At 41.1% G+C, this 20600-nt stretch overlaps 1 protein-coding gene across 3 annotated transcripts in view; it reads right to left on the bottom strand.

The window, feature by feature from the left end:
* The window catches only part of SLC5A1 (solute carrier family 5 member 1), a 142848-nt gene that overhangs the window by 6683 nt on the left and 115565 nt on the right, over positions 1–20600 (bottom strand). For all 3 annotated transcript variants that reach the window (XM_063808216.1, XM_515093.8, XM_003317218.6), the window contains 7 exons: positions 20504–20584; positions 18996–19216; positions 18620–18755; positions 17326–17433; positions 11919–12069; positions 4340–4508; positions 1457–1672 (listed from right to left, as the gene is read on the bottom strand). In XM_063808216.1, coding sequence (XP_063664286.1) covers positions 1457–1672; positions 4340–4508; positions 11919–12069; positions 17326–17433; positions 18620–18755; positions 18996–19216; positions 20504–20584 — 1082 coding nt within the window. The remainder of the gene's footprint in view (positions 1–1456; positions 1673–4339; positions 4509–11918; positions 12070–17325; positions 17434–18619; positions 18756–18995; positions 19217–20503; positions 20585–20600) is intronic.

Below are 20600 nucleotides of genomic sequence, written 5' to 3'. Positions count from 1 at the left end.
CCTGAGTAGACTGATTTTTGTAACTAGATATGTGCTTTGTTGGGACCTTTGAAAGCTTTGACCATGGGACTGTCAAAAGAAATACCAGTTTCTATTTGGAACATAGGCTTCTAAGCCAGGTAGCCCTGTACCACCCATGTGATCTTGCGCACCTGAGCTGTCACTTGGGGAGCAGGTTTCAGAGAATAAGCCCTGGAATAAAGGGTGGACAACTGTGAGGACTCTGACTAAAGACATGGGCTTGATATCAGCCTGCTGGCACGCCATGTTTCCTGGCATGTATCCTTCCACGTGAAACCAATGGCAAGTCATGTGAATGTGAATGTAAGATGTATAATTTTGCTGAGGCTGACCAAGAATGTTGTGGCATGTCAACATCACTAATCATCAGAGAAATGCAAATCAAACTATAATGAGATATCATCTCACCCCATTTAAAATGGCTTTTATCAAAAAGGCAATAATGAATGCTGGTGAGGATGGGGAGAAAGGGGAATCCTCAAACACTGTTGGTGAGAATGTAAATTATCACAGCCACAATGAAGAACACTATGGAAGTTCCTCAAAAAACTAAAAATAGAGCCACTATATGATCCAGCAATTCCACTACTGGATACATATTCAAAAGAAAGTAAACCAGTATATCAAAGAGATACCTGTATTCCTATATTTACTGCAGCACTATTCACAGTAGCCAAGATATGGAATCAATCTAAGTGTCCACTGACAAATGAATGGATAAAGAAAATATTGTACAAATATACAGTAGAGTATTATTCCACCATAAAAAGAATGAGATCCTGTATTTGCCACAACATGGATGGAACTGGAGGCCATTATGTTAAGTAAAATAAGCCAGGCATAAAAAGACAAATTTCTCATGTTCTCACCATATATAGGAGCTAAAAGTTTTAAAAACCAAACTCATGGAGATAGAGAGTAGATTGATGGTTACCGAGGCCAGGAAGGGTAGCAGGGAATGGAGGACAGAATGGAGATGGTTAATGGGTACAAAAATACAATTAGAATGAATTAAAATCTAGTAGTTGGTAGCACAATAGGGTAGCTATACTTAATTTATTATATACATATAATTTAAAGACAGAGTCTCACTATGTTGTCAGGGTGGTCCCAAACTCCTGGACTCAGGCGATCCTCCCACCTTGGCCTCCCAAAGTGCTGGGATTACAGGCATGAGCCACCATAATCTGTATTTTAAAATAACTAAGAGTGGAATTGGAATGTTCCTAACACAAAGAAATGATAAATGCTTGAGGCAATGGACACCCCAATTACCCTGATTTTTTTATATTGCATGCCTGTATCAAAACATTACATGTACCCCATAATTATATACAACTATTATGTACCCATAATAATGAAAAATTTAAAAAAAATTAAAGAACATTGCAGTGTGAACATGAAACAAGGACAGATCCCCTAAATGGATACTCACATGCACATCCGGAATGGGTTTGGTGAGGAGGGAGATGACCACGATGGTGATGAAAGAAATGGCGAAGAGGATAATGGCAAAGTACAAGTAGTGCACCCCACAGATAATCGTGGGACAGTTGCTGGGCTCCATGCAGCTCCCGGTTCCATAAGCAAACTCAGTAATCATACGTGAAATCCCAATCAGAAATCCTAGGATCAGTCCCCAAAAGGCTCCCTGTGAAAGAAAACCCTGGGTTAACTCATGCTGAACACACAAAACAGATGGCCTTTCTACATTCTTTGGAGAGGCATAGGCAGAGGCAAAGGAACAGAGGTAGGAGAAGTGGTAGCTCCAGGCTGTCTGAACCCAGAACACTGAAGTTCAGAATATGGCTAGGAGTGCTATGCACTCAGACAGACACACTCAGTGTGTCTGTCTATCATGTTTCAGCAACATGATTTCACCTCGATCATTAAACAAGGAGCCATAATATAATGGGGTAAAGTGTCTAATAACTGGAATAGAATGTCAACCTACAGACTTGATTCCAAAAATTCCCTTTAACTTGAAAAATAATTTGAGCCTCTCCACCTGCAGCTACTGTCAACACCAATCTCCAGATTTAGGCATATTCAGATGAAAAGTAATTACTTGTGAGGTAATTTGTATTTCACAAAGACATGGGAAAAGAAATTTGGTCTTTGGAAGATGAAGGAGAAAGAAACTTTTCCATCAAAATATAAATAACACTTACTTTTTTAACCCTCTTTGTAGTTTATTTTATGAACTATTTTTAGTTTGAGAACATAAAATTATACTGTGTTTTTACATTAAATTTTGGGTCTGCATATTAGAATATGGAAGACTTTAAGAGACCAGAAACATGAGGGGATGATTTTTCAGGGTTTTTTTTACTCCTTCCTTCCTTCCCTCCTTCCTTTTTTCCTTTCTATCTTTCCCTTAGGTAAGTCCTCACCTAAAGGACTAGGTTTGAGTCTGGCAGGCCAGTGACAAAATAGAATGTGCTCTTAGAAGGGTGGCCCAAAAGAGCTTTCACAGTTTTATCAGGTGCTGGTCAGCCTCTTTGCTAGTCATTGGTATCCCTGCACTTTCTATTCCAAATTATCAGCTATCCCCCACACATGGCATGGCATGTGTTTTTGTCTCCAGGTCTTTGTACAGCTCATTCTATCTGGGAGAATACAGGCTCTTCTCTTCCTGGTAACCTCATTCTAGCTTAAATAGGACAAGCTACACAGGGTGGGTGCACCCTTTCTTGCTGTGGCCACAGCACTGTGGACACAGATCCAGGCAAGCACCAACCACACTGCCATGGAATCACAGTAGTTCTCTGTCTCCCAATCTGAACCGGGGGATTGCCCAGGAAAGGAAACAGGTTTCATTCACTTTGTGTTGCTAGTGCCTCACCCTATGCTGGCATCTGGAAGTGACTTCTAGATGAAGAAATAAATAAGGAAAAAGAAAAAATATGTTCCCTATTCATCCCCCATACACTATTTCACTCAAAAAAATTATTTCTTAGCTGGGCATGGGGTGTGCCTGTAGTCCTCGCTACTTTGGAGGCTGAGGCAGAAGAATCACTTGAGTTCAGGAGTTTGAGACTAGCCTTGGCAACACAGTGAGATTCCTGTCTCAAAAAAATCAATAAATTTGCCACGAAATAATTTTTTAAAAATTCAAATTTTTTCATAATAAAAACTCAACAAATTAGGTACAGAAGTAACAAACCTCAAAAACAATAAAGATTATAAGCTATATATGACAAACTCACAGCTGACATCATACTGAACAGGGAAAAATTAAAAGCCTTTCCGGTAAGATCTGGAAAAAGAAAAGGATACCCTTTTACCACTTTTATTCAACATAGTACTGGAAGTCCTAGACAGCGCAGTTAGGCAAGAGAAAAAGGGCATCCAAATTGGAAAAGAAGAAGTCAAATTGGCCTCATTTACATATGATATGATCTCATATTTAGAAAAACCTAAAGATTCCACCAAAGGGATCACTGTTAATGAAACCCTGACCTACCTTTCCAGCCACATCTTCCATCTTTCACATTCACAAACTCTCCTTGAGCCAGGTGAGATTCCATACAAGTCCTTCACCCTTACTCCTGTCCTACTTCTGCCTGAAAGGTCTGGGCAGTACTGTTCTCTGACTTGAATGCCATGTCTTCCCTCTCCAACTTCAAATTCTTCCAGCTCCAGCTGGTCCAAGGAGCCTTCCCTGACAGTTTCAGTCCCTGCTAATAAAGCCTTTCTTAAATCCCTTCCTGCTCATATCATGTGCTGTATTGTATCCCTTACTTCTTACGCACTTTGTTTTATGTATAAACTGCTTGTGCACCAGGACTTTGTCTTCACTGGGACCTGAGAGGTGCTGGCTGGAAAGCCGAGTTCACAGTACAGCACTGGAGGTACCTTGTGCTAGGACTTTCTCTCACTCACCTAGAGGCTACAGAATGCCTAGGGAGTGCCATGCAGTCAGGTCAAAATCACCAAGATTAGATAGAAAATCTAATCTTGGCTTGTAATCCTAGTACTTTGGGAGGCCGAGGTGGGAGGATCACTTGAGCTCAGGAGTTCAAGACCAGCCTGGGCAACATAGTGAGTCCTCACCTCTATTAAAAAAATTTTTTAAGAAAATCTAATCTTGGACAGAGGAGACAGAACATGGACCCCCCCATACCAACTCCCGAGGAGCTCACTCCAACAGAGAGCCCCATGGTCCCTGGAGGCTTTCCCTACAAACCCTCAGCAGCACATCCGTGTCTGCTCAAGATCTCTGGGAAATAGAATCCCTCCCACAGAGAATATGCAAACCCACATGGAAACTTCTATGCCAGAATGACTTTTCTGGACATGCCCAGATGATACCTACTGGCTCATTGACTCTCTTCCAGAAAATAGCAAGCAGGAAGACAGCCGCAATGGGTGGTCCCAAGTAACTGGTGATGGACTGGATGTAATCGAAGAGTTGCCCACTTTGTGCTGACTGCACAATCGGCACCCAGGCGATGCTGATGCCAATCAGCACCAGGATAAACAACCTGAAATTAAAGCCCCCACAACAAGGTGTCAAGAAGTAGCTCTACATGAGTGTATATATATATATATATATATTTTTTTTTTTTTTTTTGGGACAGAGTCTTGCTCTGTCACCCAGGCTGGAGTGCAGCGGTGCATCTCCGCTCACTGCAGGCTCTGCCTCCCGGATTCACGCCATTCTCCTGCCTCAGCCTCCTGAGTAGCTGGGACTACAGGTGCCCGCCACCAAGCCCGGCTAATTTTTTGTATTTTTTTAGTAGAGACGGTTTCACCACGTTAGCCAGGATGGTCTCCATCTCCTGACCTCGTGATCTGCCCACCTCGGCCTCCCAAAGTGCTGGGATTACAGGCGTGAGCCACCGCACCCGGCCCTCTACATGAGTATATATTGCTATGTATTGCACATATGCATACATACATATACACACTACCACCACCACCACTACCAGCAGCACATATGACCGCAGCAAGAAAAAATAATTTAAACATGTATGTTTGAAGCTTTTTTTGCCTATAGGAAAGTCATTCATGCCTATGAATTAGTGAAACACACTTGACTTTCAATAGTAGCCTAGGCCCACTCACCACCATAAGAGAATCTCATTTTGAGAGGCAATAGAGTATGGGAACAAGGTATGAATTTTAGAGCCTGATAGTCCTGGATTCAAATTCTTATTATTTCTGTGTGACATAGGAGACATTTCTTAACCTCTCTGAGTCTCAAGTTCTTCATCTGTAAACTGGGAATAGGACTGACCTTGCAAAGTGGGAATAAGAATTAGTGATAGTAGTAGTGATACAAACACACTCATGCACTGAGAGAATATTCTGTGGGAGTCACATGACATACACACCAATGACCTCAATACAAGGCCATATATGATCATGTGTACAATACAAACTAAGATCTACAGCAGTATATTTGAGCAAGAATATTCATGTGTTTTTACAAACATATTTTTTCATTCTTTTGTGTAAATATCAAGGAGTGATACTGCTGGATTATAGGGTAGATGGACGTCCAACTTTATGAGAAACTGCCTGACTGATTTTCAAATTGCCTCTACTGTTTTGCATTGCTAGCAGCTATGTATAAGAATTCTGTTTGACCCACACTCTCACCAACATTTGATATCAATCTTTTAAATTTTAGTCACTCTAGTGTGTATGGTTTTGATCTCCACTTCCCTGATGCCTAGTGATGGCATTGAATACTTTTTTAATGTGCTTTGTTAGTCTTTTGGCTGTTTCTTAATTTGGTTGTTTTATTATTGAGCTGCTTACATATTCTGGATATAAATCCTTTGTTAGATACATGTTTAACAAATATTTTCTCCCTTTTCACTTGATTAATGGTGTCTTTGATAAACAGAAGTTTTAAATTCCGATAAAAAAAGAATTAGTGATAGTAAAACTAATCTAAGTGATAGTTAACTAAGTGAGAGTAAAACCTTGCAAATAGCAGGCACTTAATACATAGTAAAAACTATTATTGTTTTCTTCTTCTCCTCCTTCTTCCCTTTTGTCTTCTTCTTCATAATAATGAAGTTATTAATAAAAACACTACACAAGATGATTTTATAAAGGAATAGTCTAGATAGGAAGAAACACTACCAGGTATTTCTACCTCTCCTCCTGCTGAGTTTCACTTCAAGTCCTGAAAAGACTGGAGATGTCCTTGCAAGCTCTTCTTACTTGTGCTCTTGATTGAATTAGAAAGATGACTGTGATTCCTTTTCTCACTTACTTGCAACTTAAATTGACCTCCACAAAGCAATGTTTTCACTCACACATTTCTCCCTCTGAAATGCCTTTCCACTGTCCCCCTTTTCCATATCCCACCCACCATTATGGACTTAGCTCAGGTTCTCCCTTCCCCAGGAGCCTTTCCCAGCCACTCATGCCACACTCATCACTCCCTTATCTGAGCTCCTGGTTGATTTTAGAGTCCCCACAGCAGAGTTTGGAATGGTTTCACATCACTGTGAGCTCATCCAGGACTGGGACAAGCCCCAGGGCAGTAGTTACAGGATACACAAAAATGTGAGCCCCAACATAGTCTCAGGGCCATGGGATTCATCCCTAACGAGGCAACAAAACATTTTCTGTAGCATTTTGCATTTGATCCACCTAAATAACTGGAAAAGTCAGTAAGTGCCTTTCTAAGGAAAAATCAATCAAGGTAACAGTGCTACTTTCTATGGTTCAGAGTAAAGATCCTCTGGCACAGTCAGATCTCCTTTGGGTGCCCGGTATCTTGTCAATTGAAAGTGGCCTACCATGTTTGCTTTGCTTCCTTCATTCCAATCTTGAAAATGAGACCTATGAGGTAGCAGCCTATACCCCTCCTGCACTCACTGGGAAACTTTCCCTGGACTGACATCCCAGGGACTTGGTCCACCTGCCCTAAGGAGGTTGACCTGCATTAGCCCCATAGAAAAACAAGCAAGGCTCCTGTTCATCCTCTGTCCAGAGCATCTGCTCCATGGATAATCATGATAATGAGCACACCTGACCCAGGTGTTGATACTTTAATGCTTTCAGGACCCTATTGCATTTATTAGCCCATTTGACAACAAGAAATATGCACAGTGCTTGGTGTTTTAGACTGACTTTACAGAGTATATTCACAAGCACAACTGAACCTTCACAATCGTTCTGCAGAATGTTGCATCAAGGGGTCAAGTCATCAGAGGCACATGGCCCTCAAAGATGGCCAGTGTGGAGAGCTGCAGTGTGAGGGGCTGAGGAGGACAGTGTGGGGCAGTATAAAGAGCCTTGGACAAGGGCTCAGTTGGCTGCAGATTCCAGTCCTGTCTCTGCCACTGTCCAGACTGTTTGGATTTAGGCAGGATGAGCCTCAACCCAAATGACAGCCTGAGGGGTAAATTAGGTGTTTCTTATGTCCCTTCTAACTCCAGAGGGGCATTGTTCAATGATCTCCAATTTAAAGTTAAATGCCACTGTAGGATCTAGAAAAAAATGGCAGACAGGAGGCAGGACTAAATTGTAGCTCCCACTCAGATGGACAGAGCATCATGCAGAGACTAGCATCATGAACTTTTGCTCCAAGAACTACTGCAGGAATATACCAGGAAAGCCAAGAAGATCCACAGACCCTCTGAAGGAAGCAGATTGCTCCTGCAGGACCCAGGAGACAGCCCAAATACTGTGAGAGCCCAAACTGTGAATGTGGGAAAGGGGGATCATCCGCCCCCAAACACAGACCCTCACTGGGGAACCTGAAGGTCCAGATCACGGGAGAAGTATTTCAACAAATAGCGTGATGAATGGAATAGTACCTCACATCTCAATACTAACGTTGAATATAAATGGCCTAAATGCTCCACTTAGAAGATACGGAATTGCAGAATGGATAAGAATTTATCAATCAAGTATCTGCTGCCTTCAAGAAACTCACCTAACACATAAGGACTCACATAAACTTAAGGTAAAAGGGTGGAAAAAGACATCCCATGCAAGTGGACACCAAAAGTGAGCACAAGTAGCTCTTCTTATATTCTTTAAAGTTTCAAAAGAAACTTTAAAGCAATAGCAGTTAAAAAAGACAAAGAGGAACATTATATAATGATAAAAGGCCTTGTCCAAGGGGAAAATGTCACAATCCTAAATATATATCCACCTAACACTGGACCTCCCAAATGTATAAAACAATTACTACTAGGCCTAAGAAATAAGATAGAAAGCAACACAATAATAGTGGAGGACTTCAATACTCCACTGACAGCACTAGACAGGTCATCAAGACAGAAAGTCAACAAAGGAACAATGGATTTAAACTATACCCTGGAACAAATGGACTTAACAGATATTTACAGAACATTCTACCCATTGACCACAGAATATACATTGTATTCATCAGTGCATGGAACATTCTCCAAGGTAGACTATATGATAGGCCACAAAACAAGTCTAAATAAATTTAAGAAAATTGAAATCATATCAAATACTCTCTCAGACCACAGTGGAATAAAACTGGAAATCAACTTCAAAGGGAACCTTCAAAACCATGCAAATACATGGAAATTAAATAACCTGCTCCTGAATGATCAATGGGTCAACAATGAAATCAAGATGGAAATTTAAAAATTTTTTGAACTGAATGATAATAGTGACACAACCTATCAAAACCTCTGGGATACAGCAAAGGTGGTGTTAAGAGGAAAGTTCATAGCCCTAAATGCCTACATCAAAAAGTCTGAAAGAGCACAATAGACAATCTAAGGTCACACCTCAAGGAACTAGAGGAACAAGAACAAACCAAACCCAAGCCCAGCAGAAGAAAGGAAATAACCAAGATCAGGGCAGAACTAAAAGAAAGTGAAACCAAAAAAAAAAAAAAATACAAAAGATAAATGAAACAAAAAGTTGGTTCTTTGAAAAGATAAATAAAATTGATAGACCATTAGCAAGATTAACCAAGAAAAGATGAGAGAAAATCCAAAGAAGCACAATTAGAAATGAAACAGAAGATATTACAACTGACACCACAGAAATACAAAAGATAATTCAAGGCTACTATGAACACCTTTATGTGCATAAACCAGAAAACCTAGAGGAGATGGATAAATTCCTGGAGAGATACAACCCTCCTAGCTTAAATCAGGAAGAATTAGATACCCTGAACAGACCATTAGCAAGCAGCGAAGTTGAAATGGTAATTTAAAAATTACCAACCAAAAAAAGTCCAGAACCAGACAGATTCACAGCTGAATTCTACCAGACATTCAAAGAAGAATTGGTACCGATCCTATTGACACTATTCCACAAGATAGAGAAAGAGGGAATCCTCCCTAAATCATTCTATGAAGCCAGTATCACCCTAATACCAAAACCAGGAAAGGACATAACAAAAAAAGACAACTACAGACCAATATCTCTAATGAACATAGATGCAAAAATGCTTAACAAAATACTAGCTAACTGAATCTCACAACATATCAAAAAGATAATCCACCATGATCAAGTGAGTTTCATACCAGTGATGCAGGGATGGTTTAACATATGCAAGTCAATAAGTGTGACACATCACATAAACAGAATTAAAAACAAAAATCACATGATCATCTCAACAGACATAGAAAAAGCATTTGACAAAATCCAGCATCCATTTATGATTAAAATACTCAGCAAAATTGGCATAAAAGGACATACCTCAATGTAATAAAAGCCATCTATGACAGACCCACAGCCAATATAATACCAAAAGGGGAAAAGTTGAAAGCATTCCCTCTGAGAACTGGAATAAGACAAGGATGCCCACTCTCACCCACTTGTATTCAACATAGTACTGGAAGTCCTAGCCAGAGCAATCAGACAAAAGAAAGAAATGAATGGCATCCAAATCAGTAAAGGGGAAGTCAAACTGTCGCTGTTTGCTGATGATACAATCATATACTTAGAAAACCCTAAAGACTCCTCCAAAATGCTCGTAGAACTGATAAATGAATTCGGCAAAGTTTCAGGACACAAAATTAATGTACACAAATCAGTAGCTCTGCTACATCAACAGTGACCAAGCTGAGAATCAAATCAAGAACTCAACTCCTTGTACAATAGCTGCAAAAAAAAGAAAGAGAGAGAAGAGAAAAGAAAAGAAAAGAAAGGAAAGAAGACTTAGGAATATACCTAACCAAGGAGGTGAAAAACCTCTACAAGGAAAACTACAAAACACTGCTGACAGAAATCACAGATGACACAAACAAATGGAAACACATCCCATGCTCATGGATGGGTAGAATCAATATTGTGAAAATGACCATACTGCCAAAAGCAATCTACAAATTCAATGCAATTCACATCAAAATACCACCAGCATTCTTCACAGAACTAGGAAAAACAATACTCACATTCATATGGAACCAAAAAAAGAGCCCGCATAGCCAAAGCAAGACTAAGCAAAAAGAACAAATCTGGAGGCATCACATTACCTGACTTCAAACTATACTATAAGGCCAGAGCCACCAAAACAGCATGGTACTGATATAAAAATAGGCACAGAGACTAATGAAACAGAATGAAAGAACCCAGAAATAAACCCAAATACTTAGAGCCAACTAATCTTTGACAAACCGAACAAAAATATAAAGTGGGGAAAGGACACCCTATTCAACAAATAGTGCTGGGATAATTGGCAAGCCACATGCAGGAGAATAAAACTGGATACTCCTCTCTCACCTTATACAAAAATCAACTGGAGATAATTCAAGGACTTAAATCTAAGACCTGAAACTATAAAAATTCTAGAAGATAGCATCAGAAAAACCCTCCTAGGCATTGGCTTAGGCAAAGAGTTCACGACCAAGAACCCAAAGGCAAATGCAACAAAAACAAAGATAAATAGGTGGGACTTAAGAGCTTCTGCACAGCAAAAGGAACAGTTAGCAGAGTAAACAGGCAACCCACACAGTGGGAGAAAATCTTCACAATCTATACTTCCAACAAAGGACTAATATCCAGAATCTACAAAAAATTTCAAACAAATTAACAAGGAAAAAATAATCACCTTACTCCAAGAATGACTGTAATTTAAAAATAAAAAAATAGATATTGGTGTAGATGTGGTGAAAAGAACACTTTTACACTGTTGGTGGGAATGTAAACTAATACAACCACTATGGAAAACAGTATGGACATTCCTTAAAGAACTAAAAGTAGAACTACCATTTGATCCAGCAATCCCACTACTGGGTATCTACCCAGAGGAAAAGAAGTCGTTATACAAAAAAGATGTTTGCACACGCAGGTTTATAGCAGCACAATTCATAATTGCAAAAATATGGAACCAGGCCAAATGCCCATCAATCAACAAGTGGATAAAGAAATTATGGTGTATATATACATATGATGGAATACTACTCAGCCATAAAAAAGAACGAATTAATGGCATTCGCAGCAACTGGGTGAAACTGGAGACTATTATTCTAAGTGAAGCAATTCAGGAATGGAAAACCAAACATCATACGTTCTCACTTATAAGTGGGAGCTAAGCTATGAGGTTGCAAAGGCATAAGAATGATACAGTGGACTTTGGGGACTCACGGGAAATGGGTGGGAGGGGGGCGAGGGATAAAAGATTACAAATTGGGTTCAGTGTATAATGCTCGAGTGATGGGTGTACCAAAATCTCACAAATCACCACTAAAGAGCTTACTCATGTAACCAAATACGACCTGTTTCCCAAACATGAATGGAAATAAAAAATTTAAAAATAATAAAATAAAATAATAAGTAAATAAAGTTAAATGCTACCAAAAGGCAAATATAACCAGCCACAGAAATTATTCCCATTCTACCCAGGCATCTGCCAACCTTCCCTAGCTTGAGGGGTAACACAGATGGAACCTCTCTGATCATTCAAGCTTTTGTGGCTTGCGGGAAGCTGCATTTACCTTCCGGCAATCATGAGCTCTTTCTCAGATGCTCTCTTGCGGACCTTGGTGTAGATGTCCATAGTGAAGAGGGTGCTGGCGCTGTTGAAGATGGAGGTCAGGGAGCTCATGAGGGAGGCCAGCATGACTGATAGCATCAGGCCTCGCAGTCCTGGAAGAGAAGGATTTTTCAGTGGCACATAACAGCACCTTCAGCTCTTCTGTACTTGAAAAATATATGAGGACTCAAGATTTGTTTGCCTTCTGAAACCATGCCATGTTATCCAGTTTCTCTCTCCAAAAAGACTAGACGCTTTAAGAAGTAGTCCTATGGCTTTAAATTTATTAGCCCATTATAAGCCCACAGCAGCCACAAAGAGCCGGAGACACAACATACTTGAGGTGAATACTTTGCAACTGGACGATGATGAAGGTGGTGGGGTGTGTGTGTGTGTGTGTGTATGTGTGTTTCCATCTGAGGGGATTTTTATAAGGTCTCTCACCTGAAATATTTATGATATAACAGAAACAGATTTAAACTATTATTCAAAAGATGGGGCTCTCAAGAAAGTAAGCCATCCACAGATTGGAAGAAAATACGTGCAAATCATGTATCTGATAAGGGTCTAATATACAGAACATACAAAGAACTCCTAAAATTCAATAATAAAATGACAACCCAATTTAAAATGCCAAAGGATCTGAATAGACACTTCTCCAAAGCTATACAAATAGCCAATAATGACATGAAAAGATGCTTGACATCAGGGGAATTGAAATCAAAGCCATAGTGGGATAATAACTTTGTACCCACTAGGATAGCTATGATAATAAATTTTTAAAAAACAGAAATAACAAGTGTGAGTGGAGATATGGAGAAATGGGGACCTTCATATATTGCTGCCAGGAATGTAAAATGGTACAGCCACTGCAGAAAATAGTCTGGGTCAGTCAGTTTTTCAGATGGTTAAACATTCAGCTACCATATTACCCATCAATTCCATTCCTAGGTGGAATTTCATTTCTCTCTACCCAAGAGAAATGAAATTCCATTCCTAGGTGGAATTTCATTTCTCTCTACCCAAGAGAAATGAAAACATATGTTCACTCAAAAACTCATACATTAATGTTTGTAATATTATTACTTGTAATACCCAAAAAGGAGGAGCAATACAAATGTCCACCAAATGATAAGTGGATAAACAAAATGCATAAGCAATTGACAAATGGGTAAACGTGATGGAATATTATTCATCAATAAAAAGGAATGACATACAAATACATGCTAGGACACAGATGAACCTTGCAAACATTATGTTAAGTAAAAGAAGCAAGACACAAAAAAACACATATTATATGATTCTATTTATATGAAATATCCAGAATAGGAAAATCTAGGAATATAGAAAGTATGTTAGTGGTTGCCAGGGACTGGGAGGTTGGGGTGAAATAGTGAGAGACTGCTCATTTCATTAGCAGGTATAGGATTTCTTTATGGCATGACACAAATTTTCTAAAATTTATTTCAGCGATGCTTGCACAACTCTGTGAATATACTTAAAAAACCACCGAATTGTACATTTTAAATGAGGGAATTGTAGGATAGGTGAATTTAAGCTCAATTAAGTTTTTTTTTTTTTTTTGAAAGACAAGGCTGTATTTCTAACTCTGATCCTAAGCAAGTTACGTCAAGCTCTAGGCCTCATTTCTTGATGTGTTAAACAGGGATACCTTCCCAAATCAGTATACGGAATACTACACCTTCCCAAATAGGAATACGGAACTCTTGTTATTAAAGTTTTCTCAATTATGGCAAGCCTGGTTGGCTACAATCTCTATTATTCTTCCCATACCAAGGAGTGTACAGGGGGACACCTGCTGAGGCTAGAAGGCCAGGCCAAGCTGAGGACCCACTAACAAGAGTTTTACAGTCTCAGGAGTAAAAGTAACCTTAAGATCACCTAGACCTATCATCCATCTGATACATGAATCCCTTCCACAACATTCCTCTGCCCATCTCTATAGCAACAGGAAATCTCCTACCCTACAGGGAACCTGCCCTCAGACAGTTCTGAGTAGGCTGAAATCTACCTCTCTATAGCATCAAATGTAGTCCTCATGGTACCCAACAGAACAGGTCTTACTCCTTATCCATTTTGCCATCTTTCATATATTCAAAGACAACTCATGTTCCCTTGAACTCTCTCTTCTCTATATTCCTATCTAACTGCATTTAGGAGACCCAAATGTTTAGAACTTCACTTATACCTCTATTAAACTTCAGCTGGTTAGATCTGAGTCAGCATTAATGCCTCTTGAGATCTTTTTGGAACACAATTCTGTCATTCCTCTAGGTTTTATATCTTTAAATAATTTATGGTCTCACCTACAGCCTTGCAAGATGAATTCTAAAGGCTGCCTATTCTAATTATTTTGTCATTTGTTGGGAGGTTTTTTTTAATGGCTCCTTCTGAGTTTGTGTGGTATAGATCACAAACTATCAGAGATATAGAAGTTATAAAGATCATCAAGTCCAATTATCTCATTTTTCAGTTGATAGAGGTCCATTTCAAGGAGTTAGTAGGAAGGGCTTTCAGCCCTAGCTCTGCCATTTGTTCAGGATTACTTTGCCTTGAAATTGGTAAGCTGGGATAGAACTTTCCCCACTGTATGACACTCTTATCAGACCCCATTCATTTAATTACTCAACAAATATTTGCTGAACACAATTTTACAGTGCATAATTTTACAGTGGTCTAGGCAAAAAATAATGATCTATCAGACTAGGGTAACAAAAGTAAAAATAGAGAGACGTACATTAGGAGACAAAATAGACACAAGTTGGTGTGGATTGGTGGGAGGATCACCTACTTGCTGAGTGGAGGAGGCTGAATCTGCAAATGGGAATGAAAAGGAGCAGCCAGAGAGGATGGGGAAAATTTAGAAAGACAAACAGGAGAATACAGTATGGTGGAATCCAAGAGAAGAGAACAACTCAAGAAGGATGAGTGATCGATAATGCTGAATGCCACTGAGGGATCCAGTAAGGTGAGGAATGGAAAATATCTACTTAGTCTAGCACAGGGAGGTCATTAAGGAATACAGTAGGCTGGGCACGGTGACTGACACCTGTAATCCCAGCACTTTGGGAGGCTGAGGCGAGTGGATCACCTGAGGTCAGGAGTTTGAGACCAGCGTGGCCAATGTGGTGAAACCCCGTCTGTACTAAAAATACAAAAAAATTAGCTGGGCGTGGTGGCAGGTGCCTGTAATCCCAGCTACTACAGAGGCTAAGGCAGGAGAATTGCTTGAACTGGGGAGGTGGAGGTTGCAGTGAGCTGAGATCACGCCATTGCACTCCAGCATGGGTGATAAGAGCAAGACTCCATCTCAAAAAAAAAAAAAAAAAAAAAAAAAAAGGAATGCAGTATTTACTGAAGCCAGATTACAGCCAAGAGGAGGGACTAGCAATGGCACAGGGAAGCACGGCATTTTGTTCTACATGCCACACATCTTTCTGTTGTGCACAGTCCACTCCCGCGTAATGTTTAGTCCTCACTAGGAGGGTCTGCCCACCTAAAGGAATAACATAAACACTCCACAGAGGCCAATGCAATCCATGCCAGAACTTTTCTAGAAGAGTCACTGTGACTCCTGCTAATTGTAACCTTATGAATAAGCAGCCCAGCTCAGTAGGCTAGCTAAGTATTATTCCCATTTTTATATAATTTGAATGCAAATGGTTTGCCCAAAGTCATGCATGAAGTTTGTAGTTTTTTAATTTTTTAAAAGACTCTCCCGAATTCCTCAATTCCAGCCTTGAGCAGTGTTAAGCATGCCAAATGCCAGACACCACGTTCCTGCCTGGCCCTGGAAAACTCACCTCCCCTCTATTGGCTTCCGTTTCCCCAACTGTAAAATGAAAGAATTTGACTAGTCTCTAAGTTTCTTTTCAGTAATACAATTTTATAGGTTTATTCTAAATTTTTCTAGGTAATAACTTTGAAGTTTTGTTCTCCTGAAACCCCCTAACCTAACCCCCTAGCCAGATTTGTATCCCTTGAGCCAGAATTAGGAGATTTTTCTGAAACATGACTGTAATCCCACAGGTCAACTACAAAACTCTAGCTATTCAGGAGTCACAGCTAAGTACTCAATCTCCTAGGAAAACAGATTCTTTATGGTGACAAGCCGCCTTGAATGCCATCCATCTCCTGCCTCAGACTTTCTCATTCTATAGCTGAAATCTTGCCTCTTTCCCCATGTGTTTCCTTGGAAGAGCATAAAAGTCAGTTCATTCTCCAGGTAAAACCCCTTGGACCTAGTTCAAGCCTTCATTTTAACATCTGTTGGAGAGCTTTTTAAAAATATTTTTTAATTGGCAAGTAAAAGTTATGTATATTGAGGGTATATAATATGATGTCTTGAAATATCTATACATTAGCTCGATTGAGCTAATTAGCAAATATATGCATTACCTTAAATACTTAACATTTTTTGTGGTGAGAACAGTTAAAATCTACTCTTGGCAATTTTCAAGTATACAATACGTTGCTATTAACCATAGTCACTATGTTGTACAATAGATCTCTTGAACTTATTCCTCTTAACTGAAATTTTGTATCCATTGACCAACATCTTCCCAGATCCCCACCCCAACCCCTAGTAACCACCATTCTACTCTCTGCTTCTACAAATTTGACTTTTTAAGGCTCTACATATAAGTGAGAATATGTGGTATTTGTTTGAGTCTAAAGTATTTCACTAAACATAATGTTCTCCAGGTTCATTTATGTTGTCATAAATGACATAATTTCCTTCTTTTTGAGGCTGAATAGTATCCCATTGTGTATATACTGTGTATTACATTTTCTTTATCCATTCATCCATTCATTCATTGATAGGCATTTATATTGATTCCACATCTTGACTACTGTGAACAATGCTACAGTGAACATGGGAGAGCAGATATCTCTTCAAAACACTGATTTCATTTCCTTTGGCTATATGCCCAGTCATGGGATTACTAGATCATATGGTAGTTCTATTTTTAATTTTTTGAGGGACCACCATCCAGTTTTCCATAATGGGTGTGCTAATTTACATCCACTGTTGGAGAGCTTTGAAAGACCTTCTGTATGAGTATGGAAAGTCATGTTTTTCTCTAACAAGTTTTCAGATCATCTCCTTTCCAAGCCTGACTGATGGGCAAGTCCCAGAACTCATAGAACCCAACCAAGTCATGTGTCTCCTTCCCACTGAGAGAGGACATGTCCAAAAACTGAGGACACCCACAATGATGCTTTCCCTTCTAACCCCCCGGCTAAGAAATGTCTTTGCCCAGAAGGTTCACAGGAATCTAGGTGGTGCCTAAACCCAATCAGCCTCCCAAGAAAGACTCTATCAACCTCCCAAGAAAGACTCTCACCATTGGGCATGAGCTCCACCACTAAGGTTGGATAGGCGATGTTGGTACAGCCAACCTTGGTACCGCAATATTTCTCACATTCTGAAGGGACGACACAGGCAATTTTGTCTGGGAAGAGATGGAGAGCCACGTCAGCAAGCAGACATTGAGGAAATATTTCCAAAATTCACCTTTTTTTTTTTTTTTTTGAGACGGAGTCTCACTCTGTAGCCCAGGCTGGAGTGCAGTGGTGCGATCTCGGCTCACTGCAAGCTCTGCCTCCCGGGTTCACGCCATTCTCCTGCCTCAGCCTCCCGAGTAGCTGGGACTACAGGCGCCGGCCACCATGCCTGGCTAATTTTTTGTATTTTTAGTAGAGATAGGGTTTCACTGTGTTAGCCAGGATGGTCTCGATCTCCTGACCTCGTGATCCGCCCGCCTCAGCCTCCCAAAGTGCTGGGATTACAGGCGTGAGCCACTGTGCCCGGCCAAAATTCACCTTCTTAAAACAAGGTTTCAAACAGGATATTCCTTTCCAAGGCCCTGAAATGGTTCCTCAGGAGTGCAGCTCTCCACAGAACCCTTTGGTGCCTGCCCCGCCCTGCTGGCCCTGACACATTGATGAGCTCTGACTAAGGAAGAAAGACAATTTCTAGGCAAAGGAGGAAAGGAATCAAAGAAACATTCAGGGTGGAAGGGAGACAGCAAGAGATTAAGCAACAATTGAGCAAATATTATTAGGGAGAAGTGACCTGGAGGCATGTCATAACTTTAGAAGATTTAAAAAAAAAAAAAAAAAAAAAGGAGGAAACAATTGTCAACATAAGAAACCAGGGAAGGCAACTCCAAAAGTTCCCTCAAGTTGCTCACTGTCTAGCACAGGAGCAATAATGCTTGGATATGACCATAACAAATAAAGAAGAGGGCCAGGCGTGGTGGCTTATGCCTATAATCCCAGCACTTTGGAAGGCCAAGGCAGGAGGATCACTTGAGGCCAGGAGTTCAAGACCAGCCTGAGCAACATAGCAAAATCCCATCGCTACAAAAAAAAAAAATTAAAAATTAGGCAGGCATGGTGGTACATACCTGTAGTCCCAGCTGCTCAGGAGGCTGAAGCAGGAAGGTCACTAGGGCCCAGGAGTTAGAGTTGGAGACTGCAGTGAGCAATGATCACACCACTGCACTCCAGCCTGGGTGACAGAGTGACACCTGGTCTCAAAAAAAAAGAGGAGGAAGCGGGAAGCTATAGAGCTTTAGAAGTGACTTGGAGACAGAAAAAGGGAGAGTGGTTTGTGGGTCCAGCAGAAGTTATTACCTGTGTACAGAATGCGGCTGATCATTCCTGGCATCACCATGATGAACATGGGCATCAGCTTTAGATATCCACACAGGATGCAGCCAGCCTTCACGTGAGACATATTCTTGGCTGAGAGGCAGCGCTGCACAATGACCTGCCAGAAAAAGCCCAGTAAGGGAGGTGTGCAGACCAGAGACCCTGTGACACCTTTGTACTTCCTAGCTTCGCCATCTTGGGTCATTGGCCTGGCACTGCTGTATCACTGGGGCGTGGCAACTTACAAACCACCTGAGCTCTCCCCTCCCTGTCCCAACCCTGCAAACCACAGACAGACAGGAGTTCCTGTAGGGCCCTGGGGAAGACTCTGTCCATCCCGCACATCCAGCTTGGGTACCTGATCTGTGCACCAGTACCACAAGGTAAGGATGGACATCCCAAAGATGAACCCAGGCCATGGGAGGTCTCCTGTGAGGGGATCTCGGAAGATGTGGAAGGAGTCGGCCCTTGGAGTGTAGCATTTTTCCTGAAAGGTGGTGTTGCCATCAGACACTATGGTTGGAATGGCTTTCATGTACTTTTCCATGAAGGCGTCATAGCCTCCCACTTCGTGAAAAGCTGGAAAACATCGGTACAGAAATGAACATTCTGAAACCTTCAACTGGTCATAGCAGCTTCTTTCCATAGATGCCTGAGAAACTGAGAGGACCCAACCCACAGACAGAGCCCTCACTGAGTGGCCTTGGGCAAATCACCTTCCCATTCTGGGCCTCAGCTTTGTCATCCATAGAATGAGATTAGTAGCCCTGCCCAGCCCCCTTGGGGGCTATTATGGGGACCAAAGCAATCACTTGTAAAAGTACTCCAACTGTAAACCTCTTTGTAAAAGGGAAGGGACTTTTATTAATCAAAGAAAGACCTTGGTTTGGGACCACATACAAAGACTCTGTTTTTTCCCTCACCCTCTGCTGTCAGCCATGGCCTTTGGAGCCTTGGACTGAGGCCTAGAGACACACAGACCTAGACACACACAGTGGCCTTTGGGACCTCAGACCCACACCTACCACTCCCTGACCCAGCAGTGTGGTGGGATGGACAGGGAATGGGTGAGGAATCCGGAAACTGCCACCTCTCAATTGTGTGTCCTTGAATAAGTCATTCCACTGCCTGCCTAGCTAACACCCAAGGCCTGCTGGGGAGAACCAAATGAAAGTCCTTAGAAAACAGAAGAGTGGAGAGCAAATACAAGTTTTTGCAGGATACACAGTGGGCCCTGAGCACCTAGAAATAAAATGTACTTTCTATCCTCCCATAATAAGTACCCTTACCTAGGTTCTCCAGTCTCATCTTTAAGATTTCATAGACAAGTAAAATTGCAAAAAAAAAAAATAAAATTAATTGGAGGGCCAACCCTGAGGAGCCAAGTTTTTAATTTTGCCAAATAGGGGCATTAAAAGGAACATTATCACCCACTATCAACAATTCATAAAAGAAAGGATATTTGACATCAAAATGTAGATAAGATATAGCCTAAGATGGAAGACGCAACATTTGACTAGATTTAGCTTGATGGATATTTAGCCTTATCCTTTTTTGTCCAGTTTCTCTGCAAACAGAACACCATGTTATCACAGGCTCACAGCACAACCACTAGCCCAGACTGGTGAGAGAGGGCAGCAGAAAATCCAGGACCAGCCCCAGCTTCAGTCTTCCAGGGATAAGGAAGCTGACCCTGCATACCCATAATGACAGCCCATCTGGGCTGGACCCTCCGTTTGGAAGGGCAGAGCATGCCTCAGCTCACTGCCTAGTCTGGCAACAGGTAGAGAGGCTGGACTTGCCTTCCTCTTCCTGAGGCCCTCTACCTCTGCTCCCACCTCCTCAGCCTGCCCTGGCCCCACTTACCAAACCCAGTCAGGATTAAAGACCCCACCAGCATGATCACCGTCTGCAAGGTGTCCGTGTAAATCACCGCCGCCAGGCCCCCTAAGCAGGCAAGAAG

This window comes from Pan troglodytes, chromosome 23, assembly GCF_028858775.2.
Source record: "Pan troglodytes isolate AG18354 chromosome 23, NHGRI_mPanTro3-v2.0_pri, whole genome shotgun sequence".
Taxonomy (NCBI): domain Eukaryota; kingdom Metazoa; phylum Chordata; class Mammalia; order Primates; family Hominidae; genus Pan; species Pan troglodytes.
The sequence above is the reverse complement of the archived record's forward strand: the minus strand, read 5'-3'. Positions and strand labels throughout refer to the sequence as shown.